Here is a 17461-nt window from a genome sequence, read left to right as displayed (position 1 = left end):
TAGTTGAGTAATAGAATTTCATTGTCGAACCCTGACCTGAGATACATGTTTTCTTTTATCAAAGTAGAAAATGAGTTGCTGTAAGTAAAGAAACTGTATTAGATATTGTGTAACATGGAGATTTTTTTTTTCTATTAAGGACTAACATTGCTTTTGTTTCTGTTCCAAACTTTGAAATCAATGCACTTGGAGAAAATGGAAACTCTTTTCCAAGGTCCTACAGAATAGATGTTTATGGATATATTTTCATACATGGTTGGTAATGAATCAGGTCTCTTTCATGCCATTGCAGTTAAAGGGCCTCTGGTACTAGAGTCCTCCGGAGGACTGGGCTGTCGGAGTGGGGGCAGCGGGGTGCGTGCGGGGAGGGCTTTTCTCTTTCTTCATGCGGTCTCAGGGCCTCTCGTTTCCTCTCCACGTATGCTCTTCCCAGGTCTCTCCAGCAGGGTAGCCAGGTATCTTACATAGCGGCTTAGGGCTCCCAAAAGCAAACATTCCAAGAGGAAGCAGGAGCTGCCAGTCCTTTTAAAGACGAGGCTTGGGTCTGACATGGTGTGACTTTTATTGCATTCTATTGGTTAATGCAGATTACAGGCCCCGTCAGTTTCAGATTAGAAGACAACAAGGGAATGAGGCTGGGTTCCTTGGAGGCTGTTTTTTTTGTTGTTGTTGTTGTTTTTTGAAACAGAGTCTCACTCTGTTGCCAGGCTGGAGTGCAGTGGTGTGATCTTGGCTCACTGCAACCCCTTGGAGGCTATTTTTAGAGATGAACTATCACAGTAATATACCTTAAAAATGCTTCATTTTAGATAGTTTTTGTGTGTTCTGGGGGTGGTCAGTTGTACTAACCAAGAATCTGTGAGGTGTGGTTAGCCAGCAGTATATAGGAAGAGCTGTACTACCCGGGCTGCAACTATAAGCACCTCAGCTATGCAAATTTTGATCAAGACTAAGCCCGACATGTGGATGTCTCTTGATGGGGGAGGGATTTCCTGTCCCCAGGGACAATGAGGCTTCCCTAGGTTGGAACTGGGTGTGATGCAGTCCCTCTTGCTGGCTCTTCCCACCTCCCCACTGCTCCTCCCGTCCTCCTCTGTCTCCAGGTTGGTAGAGGAGTCAGGCATGAGGGGAAGGAGAGCACTTCCCTTAGCAAGTTATTGTTTAATGGGAGCTGGTGGGAAGAGTTCTGTCATTTCATACTCCTTGCTGGTGGTGCTATATGTAGTGAAATCAACTGCTACAGTGATAGGGACCTTAAAGATCATCAAGTCCTACCTCTACACCATGAAGTTAATCTTCTCTCACCATCTCTGGCACATCCCTCAGCAAGCTAGAAACAGAACTCTGCATTTTTTCCATAAAGTATGAGAAATAATGATTTCACCTTTAAAAACTGCCTTCTTGAGCAAGTGTCCGTTTGGTCACCCAGATTTCACTGGCCCTAACTTTCATCAGGTTGTTCTTGCAGAACGTGCCAGTAGAAGCATTCACCAACTGAAATGTGCCCTGAAAGAAGGTGATGTCACTATTGGAGAAGATGCACCAAATCTTTCTTTTAGCACCAGTGTGGGAAATGAGGATGCCAGGACAGCCTGGCCCGAATTACAACAGAGCCCTGCTGGTGAGTATGAAAGTCAGTTCTAGCCTGAACGATGCATAGTGAATTTTTTAAACTCCATAGAATAATAGGTCCTTTCATTCTTCGTTCTGCTGCTATGATGTTATTCCTGAAACACAAATCAGATAATTTAATTCCCTTGCTTTATCTTTTTTTCCTTTGACTTCCCAATGCCTATAGGCTAAAGTCCGAAATTCTTAATTACAAAATAACAGTGTTTTCCTAAGATAGCTCCAACCTGCCTCTTCAGCTCATCTTTGTATACTTCTCATGCTAATCATCCATCTCACAACTCATATTCTAGTTATAATGACCTCCTCACTATGCTTTTATGCTTTGACATGTGCAGTGCCTTCTAATTGGAATTTTTCTTATCCTTTTCTGCTTGGTGAACTCCTTCCTGTTCATCCTTGCAGTGTTATCTTCTCTGTGAAAACAAGCACAGTTAGGTGCTTCCTCTTCTTGTAGCACTGTGCACAGCTCTAGGTCTACCTACAAACTTATTTTATATCAGTGTCTCTCTCTTCCTTGCTAGATTCTTAGCACTTAAGGGGTAGAAATTCTTTTTTTTTTTTTCTGATGTTGGTCTTTGTATCCCCAGTTAATAGCAGAATTCTTGATGCATAATATATATCTCAGCAATTTTTATTAGTTGGAAAGATGGATGGGTGGTAAGAAACCATGGATCTCAAATAAGGTTAATAAACCCTCTGCTTTTGCTCTATAGTTAATCAGCTCAAAGATTTGTTGCGCCGACAAGCAGATAAGGAAAATGAAGTATCTCCATCAAGAAGAAAAATGTCCCCTTTGGTAAGTATCAACTTTTCCAACTTGACAAATCATTCCTATGTTTTACTGTACTGTGTCATTTTGTAGTACATGTTGCAGAAAAAATTTAAGCATGGCATGCTAATAGTGAAAATCATTAAAAGTAATTCTCTTCCCTCTAATGATTTTGACTGAAAAAATAGATTTCCATGGCAGAGGGAATCTTGATGTTTTTAATTTATTATTCACTTGGAAAATGGGAGCAAGGGAATAGTTTGGAAAATTTATTTTGCAACTGTTAGCAAAATATGTAATACAAATATATAATATATAATAAATTAATATAAATTATATAAGTCAAAGGAGAATATATGTAAAAGATAAAGTAATGATTTTAGTAATTTCTTTTTTAGAGGGCCATATCTATCATCCATCATTTTTAGAAGTTACTTAATTATAATTGTAGCCCGCCTTTATAATATTTTAAAATTTTGAATGTCAAAATAATACATTTTGTTTTTAATTAGTTAATTTTTTGAGATGGAGTCTTATTCTGTCACTCAGGCTGGAGTACAGTGGCATGATCTTGGCTCACTACAACCTCTGCCTCCCCGCTTCAAGCGATTCTCCTGCCTCAGCCTCCCTAGTAGTTGGGATTACGGATGTGCACTACCACACCAGGCTAATTTTTTGTGTTTTTAGTAGAGATGGGGTTTCACCATATTAGCTAGGCTGGTCTCAAACTCTGAACCTCAGGTAATCCTCCTGCCTTGGCCTTCCAAAGTGCTGGCGTGAGCCACTGCACCCAGCCTCAAAATAATACGTTTCAATATGTAATATTCTTCTATATGTTAAGATATATGGTTATAAAATTGTATGATATATAAGAAGTGGTGCTGTATTTCTTCTGAGGCTGTTTTTTTATTGCTTTGACAGAATATATTATTCCTGATTAAAGCATTTTATATGCCAAAGGCTGAGATAGATGTGAGTGAAAGAACCCTGGACCAGATTTAAGTGGCCAAAATAATAGTCAAGGGCTTAATTCTATCTAAGGTCTATCACATACTCTCTAGGATATTGTGCCTGTCTCATGGAGTTTTTGGAATGGCAAGATAAGATTACATACTTAAAATTCTTTATAAACCTAGGAAGTGTTACACAAACATAACATGTCATAGCAGCACCCTCACATTTTCAATGTGTTTTATAGTTCAGTGCAATGCCTATATACTGAAAAGTATGGAGACATGTCACTTTCTTTTCTTCACCACTGAAATGTCAGAATATCACTCCCATACGAACACTTCATTCCAGGCTGACACAAACTTTTAAGCTTAATTCCCACTTTAGAGAAATGTACTTCATATGCATATTCAATATTTATAGATATAGATTTTATAATTTTAATAAAACATCTCATTATTTAATGAATTTATTACTATTGACATCTGGTTTCTAGCATGCTGTTAAGCACACACTGGTGGAATGCTTTTAAGTCTACCTAGATGCAGTTGCTTTTTCTGTTGAATGCTCAGACATGCTTATTTGTTTGTTAAAGCCTGAGCAAGTGATATTATGGAGCTTATTGAATCCAGACAGGCAGGAAGACCTTCATTAAGAGAATCAGTTTAGTACATACAGAGTACACTTTAAAATATGCAAGTCTATTTATATGGAGCTGTGTAAAAGAATGGAACTTAGACTCTAAATGTATACAGTCTACATGTAATAATTATAAACCGTAATAGTAATAATTCGCTTTTAGGATGCACTTTCATAGCCAGTATAGCATATTAGAAATACATGCATATATTGAGAGTAAAACTGAGGCACTGTTGAGATGGAAAAGAAGTTATTACTTACTGTCTTAAAATGTAGATATCCAAACTAAAGCCCTTCAAAGGAGACACAAATGATTTCATGTGAACATTTTTCATACAATATTAGCTTGAGCTTTTTATTTTTCACATTGACTTCCTCCTGTATACTCATAGTAGTAATTTATATTTGCCTACCTTCTGAACCTATTTCTATTAATGGAGGATGATTCTGACTGTTTGATTTCTACTCATGACAGATAATTCATTTAATTAGAGTTACTTTGGCTTTTAAATATCTTCAATACACCAAAAAGCAGAGCTCTGTTTAATTTTATTCTGCCATGGTAGCTGGTGCTTGGTTGTCATTTAAAATTTCTGCTGTGCTGAGAAAGAGACACTGTGTCTCATTTCAAGCTTTCCTCTGGGTTTGTTTAACTGGGTGACCCTTGTTTTCCCTTTTCCTGATTTCCTCATCCTTTTATTTATTTATTTATTTATTTATTTATTTATTTATTTATTTTTTTGAGACGGAGTCTCGCTCTGTCACCCAGGCTGGAGTGCAGTGGCCGGATCTCAGCTCACTGCAAGCTCCGCCTCCCGGGTTCACGCCATTCTCCTGCCTCAGCCTCCTGAGTAGCTGGGACTACAGGCGCCCGCCACCTCGCCCGGCTAGTTTTTGGTATTTTTTAGTAGAGACGGGGTTTCACCGTGTTAGCCAGGATGGTCTCGATCTCCTGACCTCGTGATCCACCCATCTCGGCCTCCCAAAGTGCTGGGATTACAGGCTTGAGCCACCGCGCCCGGCCTCCTCATCCTTTTAAAAAAAATCATGTGATGTGTATATGATTTTACAAACTATATCACAGTCACTTTAAGATAAGGTAAGATATACATTAACAGTAAGTTCCAGGAATGCTACAGAGCTAAAATAACATTAGTGTTTTTTTGAAATCTCTTCGTTGGATCCCCTCAACGAAAAAAGTAGTAAAACTACTTTAGGGCTCTACTCTTGGAGGTTCTATGCTCCAGAACAGCATACGCTTGAATTGCCTTCAATACTAGAGTCAAAAATCAAAAACTATGTTTTGCTAATGTATCCTTTTTGAGATGGAATTTTATCGCATTGACACAGGCTTGGCATCAAACAGTTCCTAAAGAATCTCTCCCTCACGGAGCTGCTGCAGTTTTAGCTAGCAAATCCTCTTCCATGGCAGTTTCTTGGAGAGAGTTGTCCCTTGTATCTCAGCATTACTGAATGGAATGTTGTTTTTCCAATTTGTTAAAATAGTTCATTCCAAGCCAGTTATACTACTGCTACCCCAGCATTTTTCTATTCACTATATGTGCTTTTTATAACCACTTTCACCATCCATCTTAAAAAACAAAATGATATTCACGTCCGTGAATCTTGTGTATTTGTGGAATTTATAAGATAGAGAAGCAAGTATTTGTGTTAGTCCATTCTCGTGTTGCTATAAATAAATACCTGAAGCTGGGTCATTTATCTGAAAAAGAGGTTTAATCAGCTCATGGTTCTGCAGGCTGTACAGGGAGTGTGGAACTGGCATCTCATTCTGGTGAGGGCCTCAGGATTCTGCAGGCTGTATGGGAAGTGTGGGACTGGCATCTCATTCTGGTAAGGGCCTCAGGAGACTTTCAGCCGTGGTGGAAGGTGGAAGGGGAGCAGGGCTCTGCAGGCTGTATGGGAAGTGTGGGACTGGCATCTCATTCTGGTAAGGGCCTCAGGAGACTTTCAGCCATGGTGGAAGGTGGAAGGGGAGCAGGGCTCTGCAGGCTGTATGGGAAGTGTGGGACTGGCATCTTATTCTGATGAGGGCCTCAGGAAACTTTCAGTCATGGTGGAAGGTGGAAGGGGAACAGGCATTTCATGTGGTGAGAGCCAGAGCAAGAAGTGAGGAGAGGTGTCACATTCTTTTAAACAACCAGATCTCAACAAAACTCAGAGCAAGAACTCATTATCATGAGGATAGCACCAGCACTGAGGTATTCGTCCATTCATCATGACCTAAACACCTCCCACCAGGCCCCACCTCCGATGCTGGGGGCTGCATTTCGGGGATAAGGATCCAAACTATATCAAGACTGTAAGCTACATTGTGATCAATTATATGTTTATATCACATCAGTGCACAACTGAGTATGGAGAAGGTAACAACTGATTCTTTGCTAAATCCAAACATGCTTAATTTGGCTTTTTAAAAATTATTTATTTATTTATTTATTTATTTATTTATTTTTGTCATAGAGGTCATTGGAACATGAGGAAACCAATATGCCTACTATGCACAACCTTGTTCCTATTATTAATGACCAATCTCAATATATTCATCATTTAGAGGCAGAAGTTAAGTTCTGCAAGGTAAGTTTCTCATTAAGAATTTAAAACTAAATAAATTAAAGCTTATATTAACTATATATTGTATACAAATTTGCTGCTATAAATCTTCATGTTTGTAGCAATCCATTGACAATTGCTATTCTTACATGATTGAGGGACTGATGTGTCACAAGAACTTGTCAGACTTGGGAATGATGCTCTTGACCGTACCATTTCTGATTGCTTGATTTCCCAGTAGTTCATTACTATGTCTAATGATTTCATAATATGCTCTCATATTTCAGAAGTTTTCCTTCTCACCCCACTTGCTGTAACCCAGCAAATGGCAAATGCTTTGGAATACAAATAGCAATCATTCTCCCACACTTGTCAACCTATTGGGGCAGGGGTACAACAATCAAGGATTCTAAACTGGCAAGACCAGTTCTTCTCCACTGTCAGTATTAAGGCTCTTACTTTGACTTTGAATGAGAATGTTCATAGGGTACTGACAGTAGTGATCGAGAAACGAAGCACATCATATATAGCTTGTGACACTAGAGGGTTATATGCTCAACTGTGTGCAGTTTACTAATGTCATTAATGCTCATAGAGCCTTTTCATCTCCCCAAAGTATGTCGTATTTTACTTCTTTTCTTTCTGTTTCTTTCTCTCCCTCCCTCTTTCTTTCTTTCTAGTTTCAGTGTATTACATTGTATGATATTTTTATAGGAATTACTGATATCTCTTGTATCATGTTTTTATATATAGTATATGATATTATGTATTATATTGTTGACATTTTAAGATGATGCAAGGCCAGTGTGTAACTTAAGGAGGCTTTAGATGTTTCACTGTCCTGATTTTACCAGGGAGTTTCTGATCTTAATATGTAATTTCCTGTTTGTTCTTGGAGGACACAGTCATTAATATACAGGTGGTCTTGGATTACCAGTAAAGCTGAAATAATATCCTAGGAACTATTTCATTAACAAGGCTCTATTAATCCCTAAGATGTTGTGGATAAAACTTGAAAGATATAAAGCAGAATGTATTTACCATCTACTTGAGAAGACAGAACTATTCCTTATTAACACCATAAGCAGCACATTAGAGAATATAGTAGAGGCCTTTACTTCTTGGTATAAGCTATAATTATAATAAGAGAAGAAAGTTAGGAAAAGCTAATGTCTTTGGGAATGTTTTTATGGGAGTGAGAGATCTTGAACCGGTCTTTTTTTTTTTTTTTCAATTTTTAAAATTATACTTTATGCTGTAGGGTACATGTGCACAACGTGCAGGTTTTTTCCATATGTATACATGAGCCATGTTGGCGTGCTGCAGCCATTAACTCGTCATTTACATTAGGTATATCTCCTAATGCTATCTCTCCCCCTCCCCCCACCCCACAGCAGGCCCCAGTGTGTGATGTTCCCCTTCCTGTGTCCAAGAGTTCTCATTGTTCTCCATATCCTCATTAGCATTTGGTGTTGTCAGTGTTTTACAGTTTAACTGTTCTAATAGATGTGTAGTGGAACCTCATTGCTGTTTTAGTTTCAATTTCCTGATCACAAATGACGCTGAGCATCTTTTCATGTGCCTATATTCCACCTATATCACATCTTTGAGTGAGGTGTCTGTTCAGGTCGTTCACCCATTTTTAAAATCAGGTTGTTTGTTTTCTTATTGTTGAGTTTTAACAATTCTTACTGTATTTTGGATGCCAATCCTTTATCAGATATGTCTTTTTCAAGTATTTTTTCCCAGTCTTTGACTTGGTGTTTACTTCTCTTAACAGTGTCTTTCAATGAGCAGAAATTTTTAATTTTAATGAAATTTAACTTACCAATTTTTTCTTTCATAGATTGTACTTTTAACTTTGCATTTAAAAATTTGTTACCAAATCCAAGTTCACTATATTTTCTCCTTTCTTCTTCTAGGTATTTTATAATTGTTTATTTTACATTCAGATCATGTTTGAAGGACAGTTGTCCATATTTTGGGGTCTATTTCTGGGCTATCCTGTTCCATTGATTTACTTGTCAATTCTTTTGCCAGTATCACTCTATCTTGATTAGTGTAGCTTTATATTAAGTCTTGAAGTTGGGTAATATCAGGACTCCAATTTTGTTCTCCTTCAATATTTTAATGAGTATTCCCGGACTTTTGTGTCTCCCGGTAAACTTTAGAATCAGTTTGTTGATATCCACAAAATAGGATTTGGATTGGAATTGTGTTGGATCTATTGATCAAGTTGGGAATAACTGGCATTTTGATACTATTGAATATTCCTATCCATGAACATGGAATATCTCTATTTACTTAGATCGTCTTTGATTACTTTAATCAGTGTTGTGGTTTTCCTCAAATAGATCTTCTACAAATTTTGTGAGATTTATACCTCTTTTATTTTATTTTATTTTTGAGACACAGTCTTGCTCTGTCACCCAGGCTGGAGTGCAATGGTGCAGTCTTGGCTCACTACAACCTCTGCCTCCCGGGTTCAAACAATTCTTCTGCCTCAGCCTCCCAAGTAGGTGGGACTACAGGCATGTGCCACCACACCTGGCTAATTTTTGTATTTTTAGTAGAGATGGGGTTTCACTATGTTGGCCAGGTTGGTCTCGAACTCCTGACCTCATGATCCACCCGCCTCGGCCTCCCAAAGTGCTGGGATTACAGGCAAGAGCAACTGTGCCCAGCCACCTATTTTATTTTATTTTATTTTATTTTATTTTTTTTTGAGGCAGAGTCTCGCTCTGTCGCCCGGACTGGAGTGCAGTGGCCAGATCTCAGCTCACTGCAAGCTCCGCCTCCCGGGTTTACGCCATTCTCCTGCCTCAGCCTCCCGAGTAGCTGGGACTACAGGCGCCCGCCACCTCGCCCGGCTAGTTTTTGTATTTTTAGTAGAGACGGGGTTTCACCGTGTTAGCCAGGATGGTCTCGATCTCCTGACCTCGTGATCCGCCCGTCTCGGCCTCCCAAAGTGCTGGGATTACAGGCTTGAGCCACCGCGCCCGGCCCACCTATTTTATTTTTTAGTGTAAATGGTATTATGTATTTAATTTCAAATTCCAATGATTTATTGCTAATATAGAAGAAAACAATTGACTTTGTATATTGACCTTGTATTCTGCAACCTTGGTATAAGTCACTTATTAGTTCCAGCATTTTTTGTTGATTCTTTGGGATTTTCCTCATCGACAAGCATATTATCTGCAAACAAAGACAATGTTATTTTCTCCTTTCCAATATGTTTAGATTTTGTGTTTTTTACATTTTTCATTTATTTTTATTAATTAATTTTTTTGAGATAGGGTCTTGCTCTGTTGTACAGGCTGGAGGGCAGTGGCATGATCATGGCTCACTGTAGCCTTGACATCTTGGGCTCAAGTGATCCTTCTACCCCAGCCTCCCTGGTGGCTGGGACCACAGATGCACACCACCATGCTTGGCTATTGTTTTATTATTATTACTTTTTGTAGAGTTGAGGTCTCATCATGTTGCCCAGGCTGGTCTTGAACTCCTGGGCTCAAACAGTCCTCCTGCGTGGGCTTCCCAAGGTGTTGAGATTATAGGCTTTAGCAAATGTGCCCAGCCAGATTTTATTTTTTTAATTGTCTTATTGCATTAGCTAAGACTTTTGGAATGATATTGAATGGTTGTGAGAGGGGCCATCTTTGCCTTGTTCTTGATCTTAGTGGGAAACTACTTTCTTACCATAAAGTATGTTAGCTATAGGTTATTTGTAGATGTTCTTTATCAAGTTGAGAGTGTTTCCCTCTATTCCTAGTTACTGAGAGTATAGATGCCTCTCGGCTTACAATGGGATTGTGTCCTGATAAACTCATTGTAAGTTGAAAATGCATTTAGTATACTATAGAATATTGGTTGTTTACGCCTGTGATTGCACGGCTGACTGGGAGCTACAGCTCACTGCCACTGCTGCTGCCCGGCATCATGGGAGATTATTATACTGCATATTGCTAGCTTGGGAAAATACCAAAATTTGAAACTTGAATTATGGTTTCTACTGAATGCATATTGCTTTTGCAGCATAATAAAGTCAAAAAAATCATAAGTCAAACCATCACAAGTCAGGGACCATCTGTGTTTATCATAGATGGCCGCTGCATTTTGTCAAATGCTTTTCCTGCATCTACGGTTAAAATTATGATTTTTCTTCTCTACATTGTTGATGTGACATTAACTGATCCTCAAATGTCGAACCAATGTTGTGTAATTAGAATAAATCTTACTTTATCCTGTTGTATAATTCTTTTTTACATTGTTGGATTTGATTTGCCAGTATTTTGTTAAGGATTTTTTCATCTACGTTCATTAGAGATATTGATCTGTAATTTTCCACTTGTTTTCACTTGGTTCGGGTATTAGGTTAATGCTGGCCTCATAAAATAAGTTAGCAAATACTTCCTCTTGAATTTTATGAAATATGTTATAGATATTTGGTATAATTTCTTTCTTAAATATTTGGTACAATTAACTAGTGAACTTATCTGGACCTGGTGCTTTCTGTTTTGAAAGGTTGCTAATTGTTGATTTAATTTTCTTGATAAATATAGGCTTATTCAGATTATCTGTTCTTCCCTCTGTGAGTTTTCATGGATTGTGTCTTATAAAGAATTGGTGCGTTTCATCTAGGGTGACTAAATTCATGATCATGGAGTTGTTCATAGTATTTCTTTGTAACCTGTTTTTTAAACGTTTCTTTATTATCCTTTTAATGTTCATGGGATCAGTAGTGATAGCCCCGTTTTCACTTCTGATCTTAGTATATGATAGAATCTAATTGGTATTTTCTCTTTTTTTTTCTTAGTTAACTTGTATAGAGTCTTATCAATGTTATTCATCTTTTCAAAGACCCAACTTTTGATTTTGTTGTTTTTCTCTAATGATTTTCTATTTTTAATTTCATTGATTTTTTCTCTCTGATTTTTACTATATGTTCTTTTCTGCTTACTCTGGAATTAATTTGCTGTTGGTTTTCCAACTTCTAAAGTAGAAGCTTAGATTCTTTATTTGAAGTCTTTCTTCTTTTCTAATTTTTTTGCACTCCTTTTGCTGCATCCTTTTAATAAGTATATAGCTTTTTATCAGTTGTATTTTAATTTTTACTTAGTTGAAAATATTTCTAAGTGGATTTTGATGCGTCTTGGATTTGTGTGTGTCATTTAGAAGAGGGTTGTGTCATCATCAGGCATTTGGGGAGTTTCCCAGCTGTCGTTCTGTTACTGATTTCTGGTTTAATTCCATTGTTGTCTGACCACATACCTTCCTATTCCTTTAAATTTGTGAAGGTTTGTACATTGTAGTCTGCCTGGATGAATGTTCTGTGTGAGCCTGAAGAAAACGTGTGTACTGCTGTTCCTGAATGAAGTAGTCTATAAATGTCAGTTAGATCCAGTTGATTGATGCTGGTGTTCCTTTCAATTGTGTCCTTTGTGATTTTTATCATTTCTGACAGGGGATGTTGAAATTTCCAACTGTAAGAGTGGATTCATCTGTTTTCCTTTGCCTCATACATTTTGATACCCTTTTATTAAGCACATATGCATTAAGATTGTTACGTCTTCTTGGTGAATTGACCTCTTTATCATTATGTAATATACCGCTATATCCCCTGTATCCCTGATCATTTTCATTGGTCTGAAATCTGCTTTGTCTAAAATTGATATTGCTACTCCAACTTTCTATTGATTAGTGTTAACATGATATTTTTTTCATTCATTTATTTTTAATCTATCTGTGTCTTTGTATTTATAGTTGGCTTCTTTTTTTGTTCTGAGGTTTTTTTCTTTCTTTTTCTTTTTTTGGTTAGAGATGGGGTCTCACTATATTGCTCAGGCTGGTCTTGAACTCCTGGGCTCAAGGGATCTTCCAGCCTTAGCCTCACAAGTAATGGCATTACAGATGTGAGCCACCTTGCCTGGCTATTATAGGCTTCTTGTAGACAACATACAGTTTGTTGTTCTTCTTTTTTTAACCACTCTGATAGTCTCTATCTTTTACTTGGTATATTCAGACCATTATATTTAAAGAGATTATTGTTATGATTGGATCAATGTATAACATATTTGTTACTATTATTTTCATTGTCTTTATTTTTTGTTTCTTTAAAAAATTTTCACTCTTTTTCTGTCTTCTCTGGCTTTTTTTTTTTTTTTTAAAGAGATAGAGCCTTGCCCTGTTACCTAGGCAGTGACGTAATCAAAGCTCACTATAGCCTAGAACTCTTGGGCTCAAGCAGTCCTCCCACCTCCTCCCTGCCGAGTGGCTAGGACTACAGACTTGCGCCACTATACCTGGCTAATTTTTATGTTTTTTGCAGAGATGGAGTCTCACTATGTTGCCCAGGCTGGTGTCAAACTCCTGACCTCAAGTGATCTTCCCACCTCAGCCTTCCAAAGTGCTGCACTTACCAGGTGTGAGCCACTGTACCTGTCCCTTCTGTAACTTTGATTAAGCATTTTATATGATTGCATTTTATTTTTTATTTTTGGAGACAGAGTCTCTCTCAGTCGCCCAGACTGGAGTTCAGTGACACCATCTTGGCCCACTGCAACCTCTGCCTCCTGGGTTCAATCAATTCTTGTGCCTCAGCCTTCCTAGTAGCTAGGACTACAGGCGTGAGCCACCACAACCAGCTAATTTTTGTATGATTGCATTTTTTTCTTGTCTTAACATATCAGTTGATCAACTGTACTTCTTCGTCTTTTTTTTTCTTTACTGGTTGCCTTAGAGTTTGCAGTAAATATTTATAACTAACTTTACTTTCAAGTACCCCTGTGCCACTTCTTGAATAGTACAAATTCCTTATGACAGAATTCCCAAGCCCTCTCTCATCCTTTATAACATTTCTGTCATTAATTTCAGTTATCCATAAACTACAATTACTACAAACACTATTGCAATTATGATGTTGAACACAAAGTGTCATCTGTCAAATTAATTAATAAGAAAATATTTTCTATCCACTTACTCCTTCTTTAATACTCTTTTTTTCTTTATGTAGATGGCAGTTTCTCACCTTATCATCTTTTCTCCTTTCTGAAGAACTTTTTTTTTTTTTTTGAGGCGGAGTCTCGCTCTGTCGCCCGGACTGGAGTGCAGTGGCCGGATCTCAGCTCACCGCAAGCTCCGTCTCCCAGGTTTACGCCATTCTCCTGCCTCAGCCTCCCGAGTAGCTGGGACTACAGGCGCCCGCCACCTCGCACGGCTAGTTTTTGTATTTTTAGTAGAGATGGGGTTTCACCGTGTTAGCCAGGATGGTCTCGATCTCCTGACCTCGTGATCCGCCCGTCTCGGCCTCCCAAAGTGCTGGGATTACAGGCTTGAGCCACCGCGCCCGGCCCTGAAGAACTTTTTAAAACATTTCTTGCGATGCATATATGCTAGCAATAAATTCCATCAATTCTTGTTGGTCTAAGAAAATATTTTTCTTTCTCTTTTGAAGGTTAATCTTGCTGAATCCAGAATTCTAAATTGGTGGGTTTTTTTTTTTTTTAACACTTTAAATATTAGATTCATTTTATTCTCTTCCTGTTTGTATGGCTTCTGAAAAGTATTCCCAGGTAATTCTTATCCTTCCTTCTTTATAGGTAAGGTTTTTGTTTTTTTATTTGTTTGATTTTTGTTTTATTATTATTATTATTTATTTGAGACTGAGTCTTGCTCTGTCACACAGGCTGGAGTGTAATGGCGAGGTCTCGGCTCACTGCAATCTCGGCCTCCTGAGTTCAAGCAATTCTCATGCCTCAGCCTCCTGAATAGCTGGGATTACAGGTGCCCACCACCATGCCTGGCTAATTTTTGTATTTTTAGTAGAGACAGGGTTTCACCATGTTAGCCAGGCTGGTCTTGAACTCCTGACCCTCATGTGATCTGCCTGCCTTGGCGTCCCAAGGCATACATTCCCTGTATGCTGGGAATAGAGGCATGAACCACCGCGCCCGGACTGATTTTTGGGTTTTGTTTGTTTGTTTACTTTGGCTTGTTTTAAGATTTTTCTCTTTGTCTTTGATTTTCTGCAGTATGAATATGATATTCTTCAGTGTATTTTGTGGGGGTATTTATCTTGCTTGGTGTTCTGTGAGCTTCCTAGATCTGTGGTTTGGTGTCTGTCATTAATTCAGGAAATTTTTCAGTCATTATTGACTGAAATATTTCTTCTTTTCCTTTCTTTCCTTTTTTGTGTTCCTGTTGTATGTATGTATTTATTATACCATTTGTAATTGTACTGTAGTTCTTGTATAATTTTTCTGTCTTTAGATTTTTTCCTTATTGCATTTCTTTTTTGGAAATTCTTCTTCACAATTCTTAAAAGTTTACTAATGCATTCCTCAGCTACGTCCAATCTACTGATGAGCCTTTCAAAGGCATTCTTCACGTCTATTAATAGTTTTTTTATTTTGAGCATTTTCTTTTCATCTTTTTCATAGAATTTCCATCTCTCCACTTATATTACTCTGCTGTTCTTGCATATAGTCTGTTTTCTCTATTAGAGACCTTAGCATAGTAACCATAATTATTTTATTTATTTATTTATTTATTTATTTAGAGACAGAGTCGTACTCTGTCACCCAGGCTCAAGTGCAGTGGCGTGATCTCGGCTCTCTGCAACCTCTGTCTCCTGGGTTCAAGTGATTCTCCTGCCTCAGCCTCCCAAGTAGCTGGGATTACATGCCTGCACCACCACCCCTGGCTAATTTTTTTTTGCATTGTTAGTAGAGGTGGGGTTTCACTATGATGGTCAGGCTGGTCTCGAACACCTTGGTCAGGTGATCCTCCCACCTTGGCCTCCTAAAGTGCTTGGGATTACAGGCATGAGCCACCATGCCCGGCCTTAATTATAATTATTTTAAATTCCTGGTCTGATAATTTTAACATCTCTGCCTTATCTGAGACTGTTTCTGATGCTTGTTAAATCCTTTCAAACTGTGTTTCAGTCTTTTAGCATGTCTTGTAATTGTTTGATGAATGCTGGACATGACATATTTGGTAAAAGGAACTAAAGGAACTGAGATAAGTAGGCCTTTAGCATGAGCTTTTATGTTTATCTGGCTAAAAGCTAGGCTGTGTTTGCTGTCACTATACATGTCAGAGGCTAAAATTTCCTTCCGTGTCCTGGTCTTGTCTCTTCTGTTGCCTCTTCATTACCCTAGTGAATTCTTCCTAAATATAGTCTGAGATATGCAGTTCTTTCTGTTGAATTTCGCTGTTAATATACAGGAGCCCTAGTGATGTGGTCGTTAGATGTGGGAGTAGAGGGAAATGTTCAACAGGCCTATGAATAGATCTGAGTCTTTTAATAAGCCTTTGCCTTGGGCTGTGACATTCACAAGTGCTTCTCAGTCTCCCCTGCCCTTTAAGGTAGACAGGACAGCTAGAGGAAGCCGGAAGCCCCTTCTCCCACACTGAATGCAAGAGGGGGCTGGAGCTGGATTCCTCTTTGTTTAGGCCGGTTAGGTGACAGCAGCCCTCCAGTCAGTTCGGCTCTGGTAAAGCCGTTTCCCTTGAGTCAGGCCTGTTACAAGGAACACAACGTGCCGAGCGTATTTCAAACTGGCTGCTTTTCTTTTTCCTTTAGGTTGCATAAGGGGATTTTTCTCTAGTTTTTACTGTGAAAACCTGGTAGTGTCCTGGAGATAAAATTGGGGAAGCAGGGCAGTCCTCCTATGACTGGGTCTTCCTGGAATTTATTTATTTATTTATTTTGTGACAGAGTCTCGCTCTGTCACCCAGGCTGGAGTGCAGTGGCGTGATCTCGGCTCACTGAAACCTTGGCCTCCCAGGATCAAGCGATTCTCCTACCTCAGCCTCCCGAGTGGCTGGGACTACAGGCGTGTGCTACCACACCTGGCTAATTTTTGTATTTTTAGTAGAGATGGGGTTTCACCATATTGGCCAGGCTGGTCTTGAACCCCTGACCTCGTAATCCGCCCACCTTGGCCTCCCAAAGTGCTGGGATTATAGCCATAAGCCACTGCGCCCAGCCCGGAATTTTTAACTCTCAAACTTGTTGACACTGAGCTTCCAGCAAGTCATCAATTATGGTTTAGATTTTCTACCTCCTCCAGAGGTTTCTGATTTCCTCCTGTAAATTCTGTGTCTCAGCAACCACCCATCTCTTCAATTTTGGGGCAGCAGTTTTCCCTGTGACTTCAATTATCTGATGAATCTAAGAAGAGTTGTTGATTTCCAGTTTGTTCAACGTTTTTGCTGTTGTGAAGATGGGAGTGAGCTGTTCCAAGCTCATTACATTCCAGACTGAAAATTGAAAGTCCACAATATTTTTTTAATTTCAGCTTTTTATTATAGCTTTGGGTTTAAAAATAATAATAATTGAGAGAATTTTCACATGTTGTACGATAGCTTGTGATTACACTAGTAATGAATATTAGGTTAAGTATTATATGATTGATATATTGATGTTATTGTTTTTCCAGCAACTGAGGTCCACTCAATAGCTATTCTAATTATTGTTGACCTGTAATTTCTTATGTTACATCCTGTAATTTTAATTGTTATTGATTTGTTAATTCTTTACATTACATCCTGTGAGGCCAAGGAAATACTCTTTCAGAATTCTCCATGAAATGTTTTACTATAATTCTCTACTATCTGGCTACCATTTCATAGGTAATCATCACGCCTGTCTATGCCTTTCTGACTCAAAGCCTCCCTCTATTTAATCTTCCATCAGTTTTTAGCAGGTTGATGGTATTTGATCATTAGTAATAATATGTCTTAACTCATTTTTCAGAGTCTACTTCTTTAAAATCTCTTGGATAACTCTTTTAATTAAGGCTTTTCTTTGAGCCTCGATTCCTTGGAGAAAAGGAAATTGTCAGAAACGACACACTTTTGTGATATGCCACCAGCAGGCGCATTACC

At 38.5% G+C, this 17461-nt stretch overlaps 1 protein-coding gene across 17 annotated transcripts in view; it reads left to right on the top strand.

Moving 5' to 3' along the window:
* SDCCAG8 (SHH signaling and ciliogenesis regulator SDCCAG8) overlaps positions 1-17461 on the top strand; it is a 251197-nt gene that overhangs the window by 11422 nt on the left and 222314 nt on the right. For 15 of the 17 annotated variants that reach the window (XR_004434333.1, XR_004434329.1, XR_004434327.1 and 12 more), the window contains exons 2-4: positions 1469-1621; positions 2346-2428; positions 6476-6589. Coding sequence is in view for 8 of the 17 variants with exons in the window: in XM_033199699.1 (XP_033055590.1) it covers positions 1469-1621; positions 2346-2428; positions 6476-6589 (350 nt within the window). In the remaining 9 variants the exon portion in view is untranslated. Of the gene's footprint in view, positions 1-1455; positions 1622-2345; positions 2429-6475; positions 6590-17461 lie in introns of all 17 variants that reach the window. The other 2 variants (XR_004434332.1, XM_033199700.1) reach the window with 1 other exon arrangement.

Source organism: Trachypithecus francoisi, unplaced genomic scaffold (assembly GCF_009764315.1).
Source record: "Trachypithecus francoisi isolate TF-2019V2 unplaced genomic scaffold, Tfra_2.0 Lachesis_group5, whole genome shotgun sequence".
Classification (NCBI taxonomy): domain Eukaryota; kingdom Metazoa; phylum Chordata; class Mammalia; order Primates; family Cercopithecidae; genus Trachypithecus; species Trachypithecus francoisi.
The sequence above is the reverse complement of the archived record's forward strand: the minus strand, read 5'-3'. Positions and strand labels throughout refer to the sequence as shown.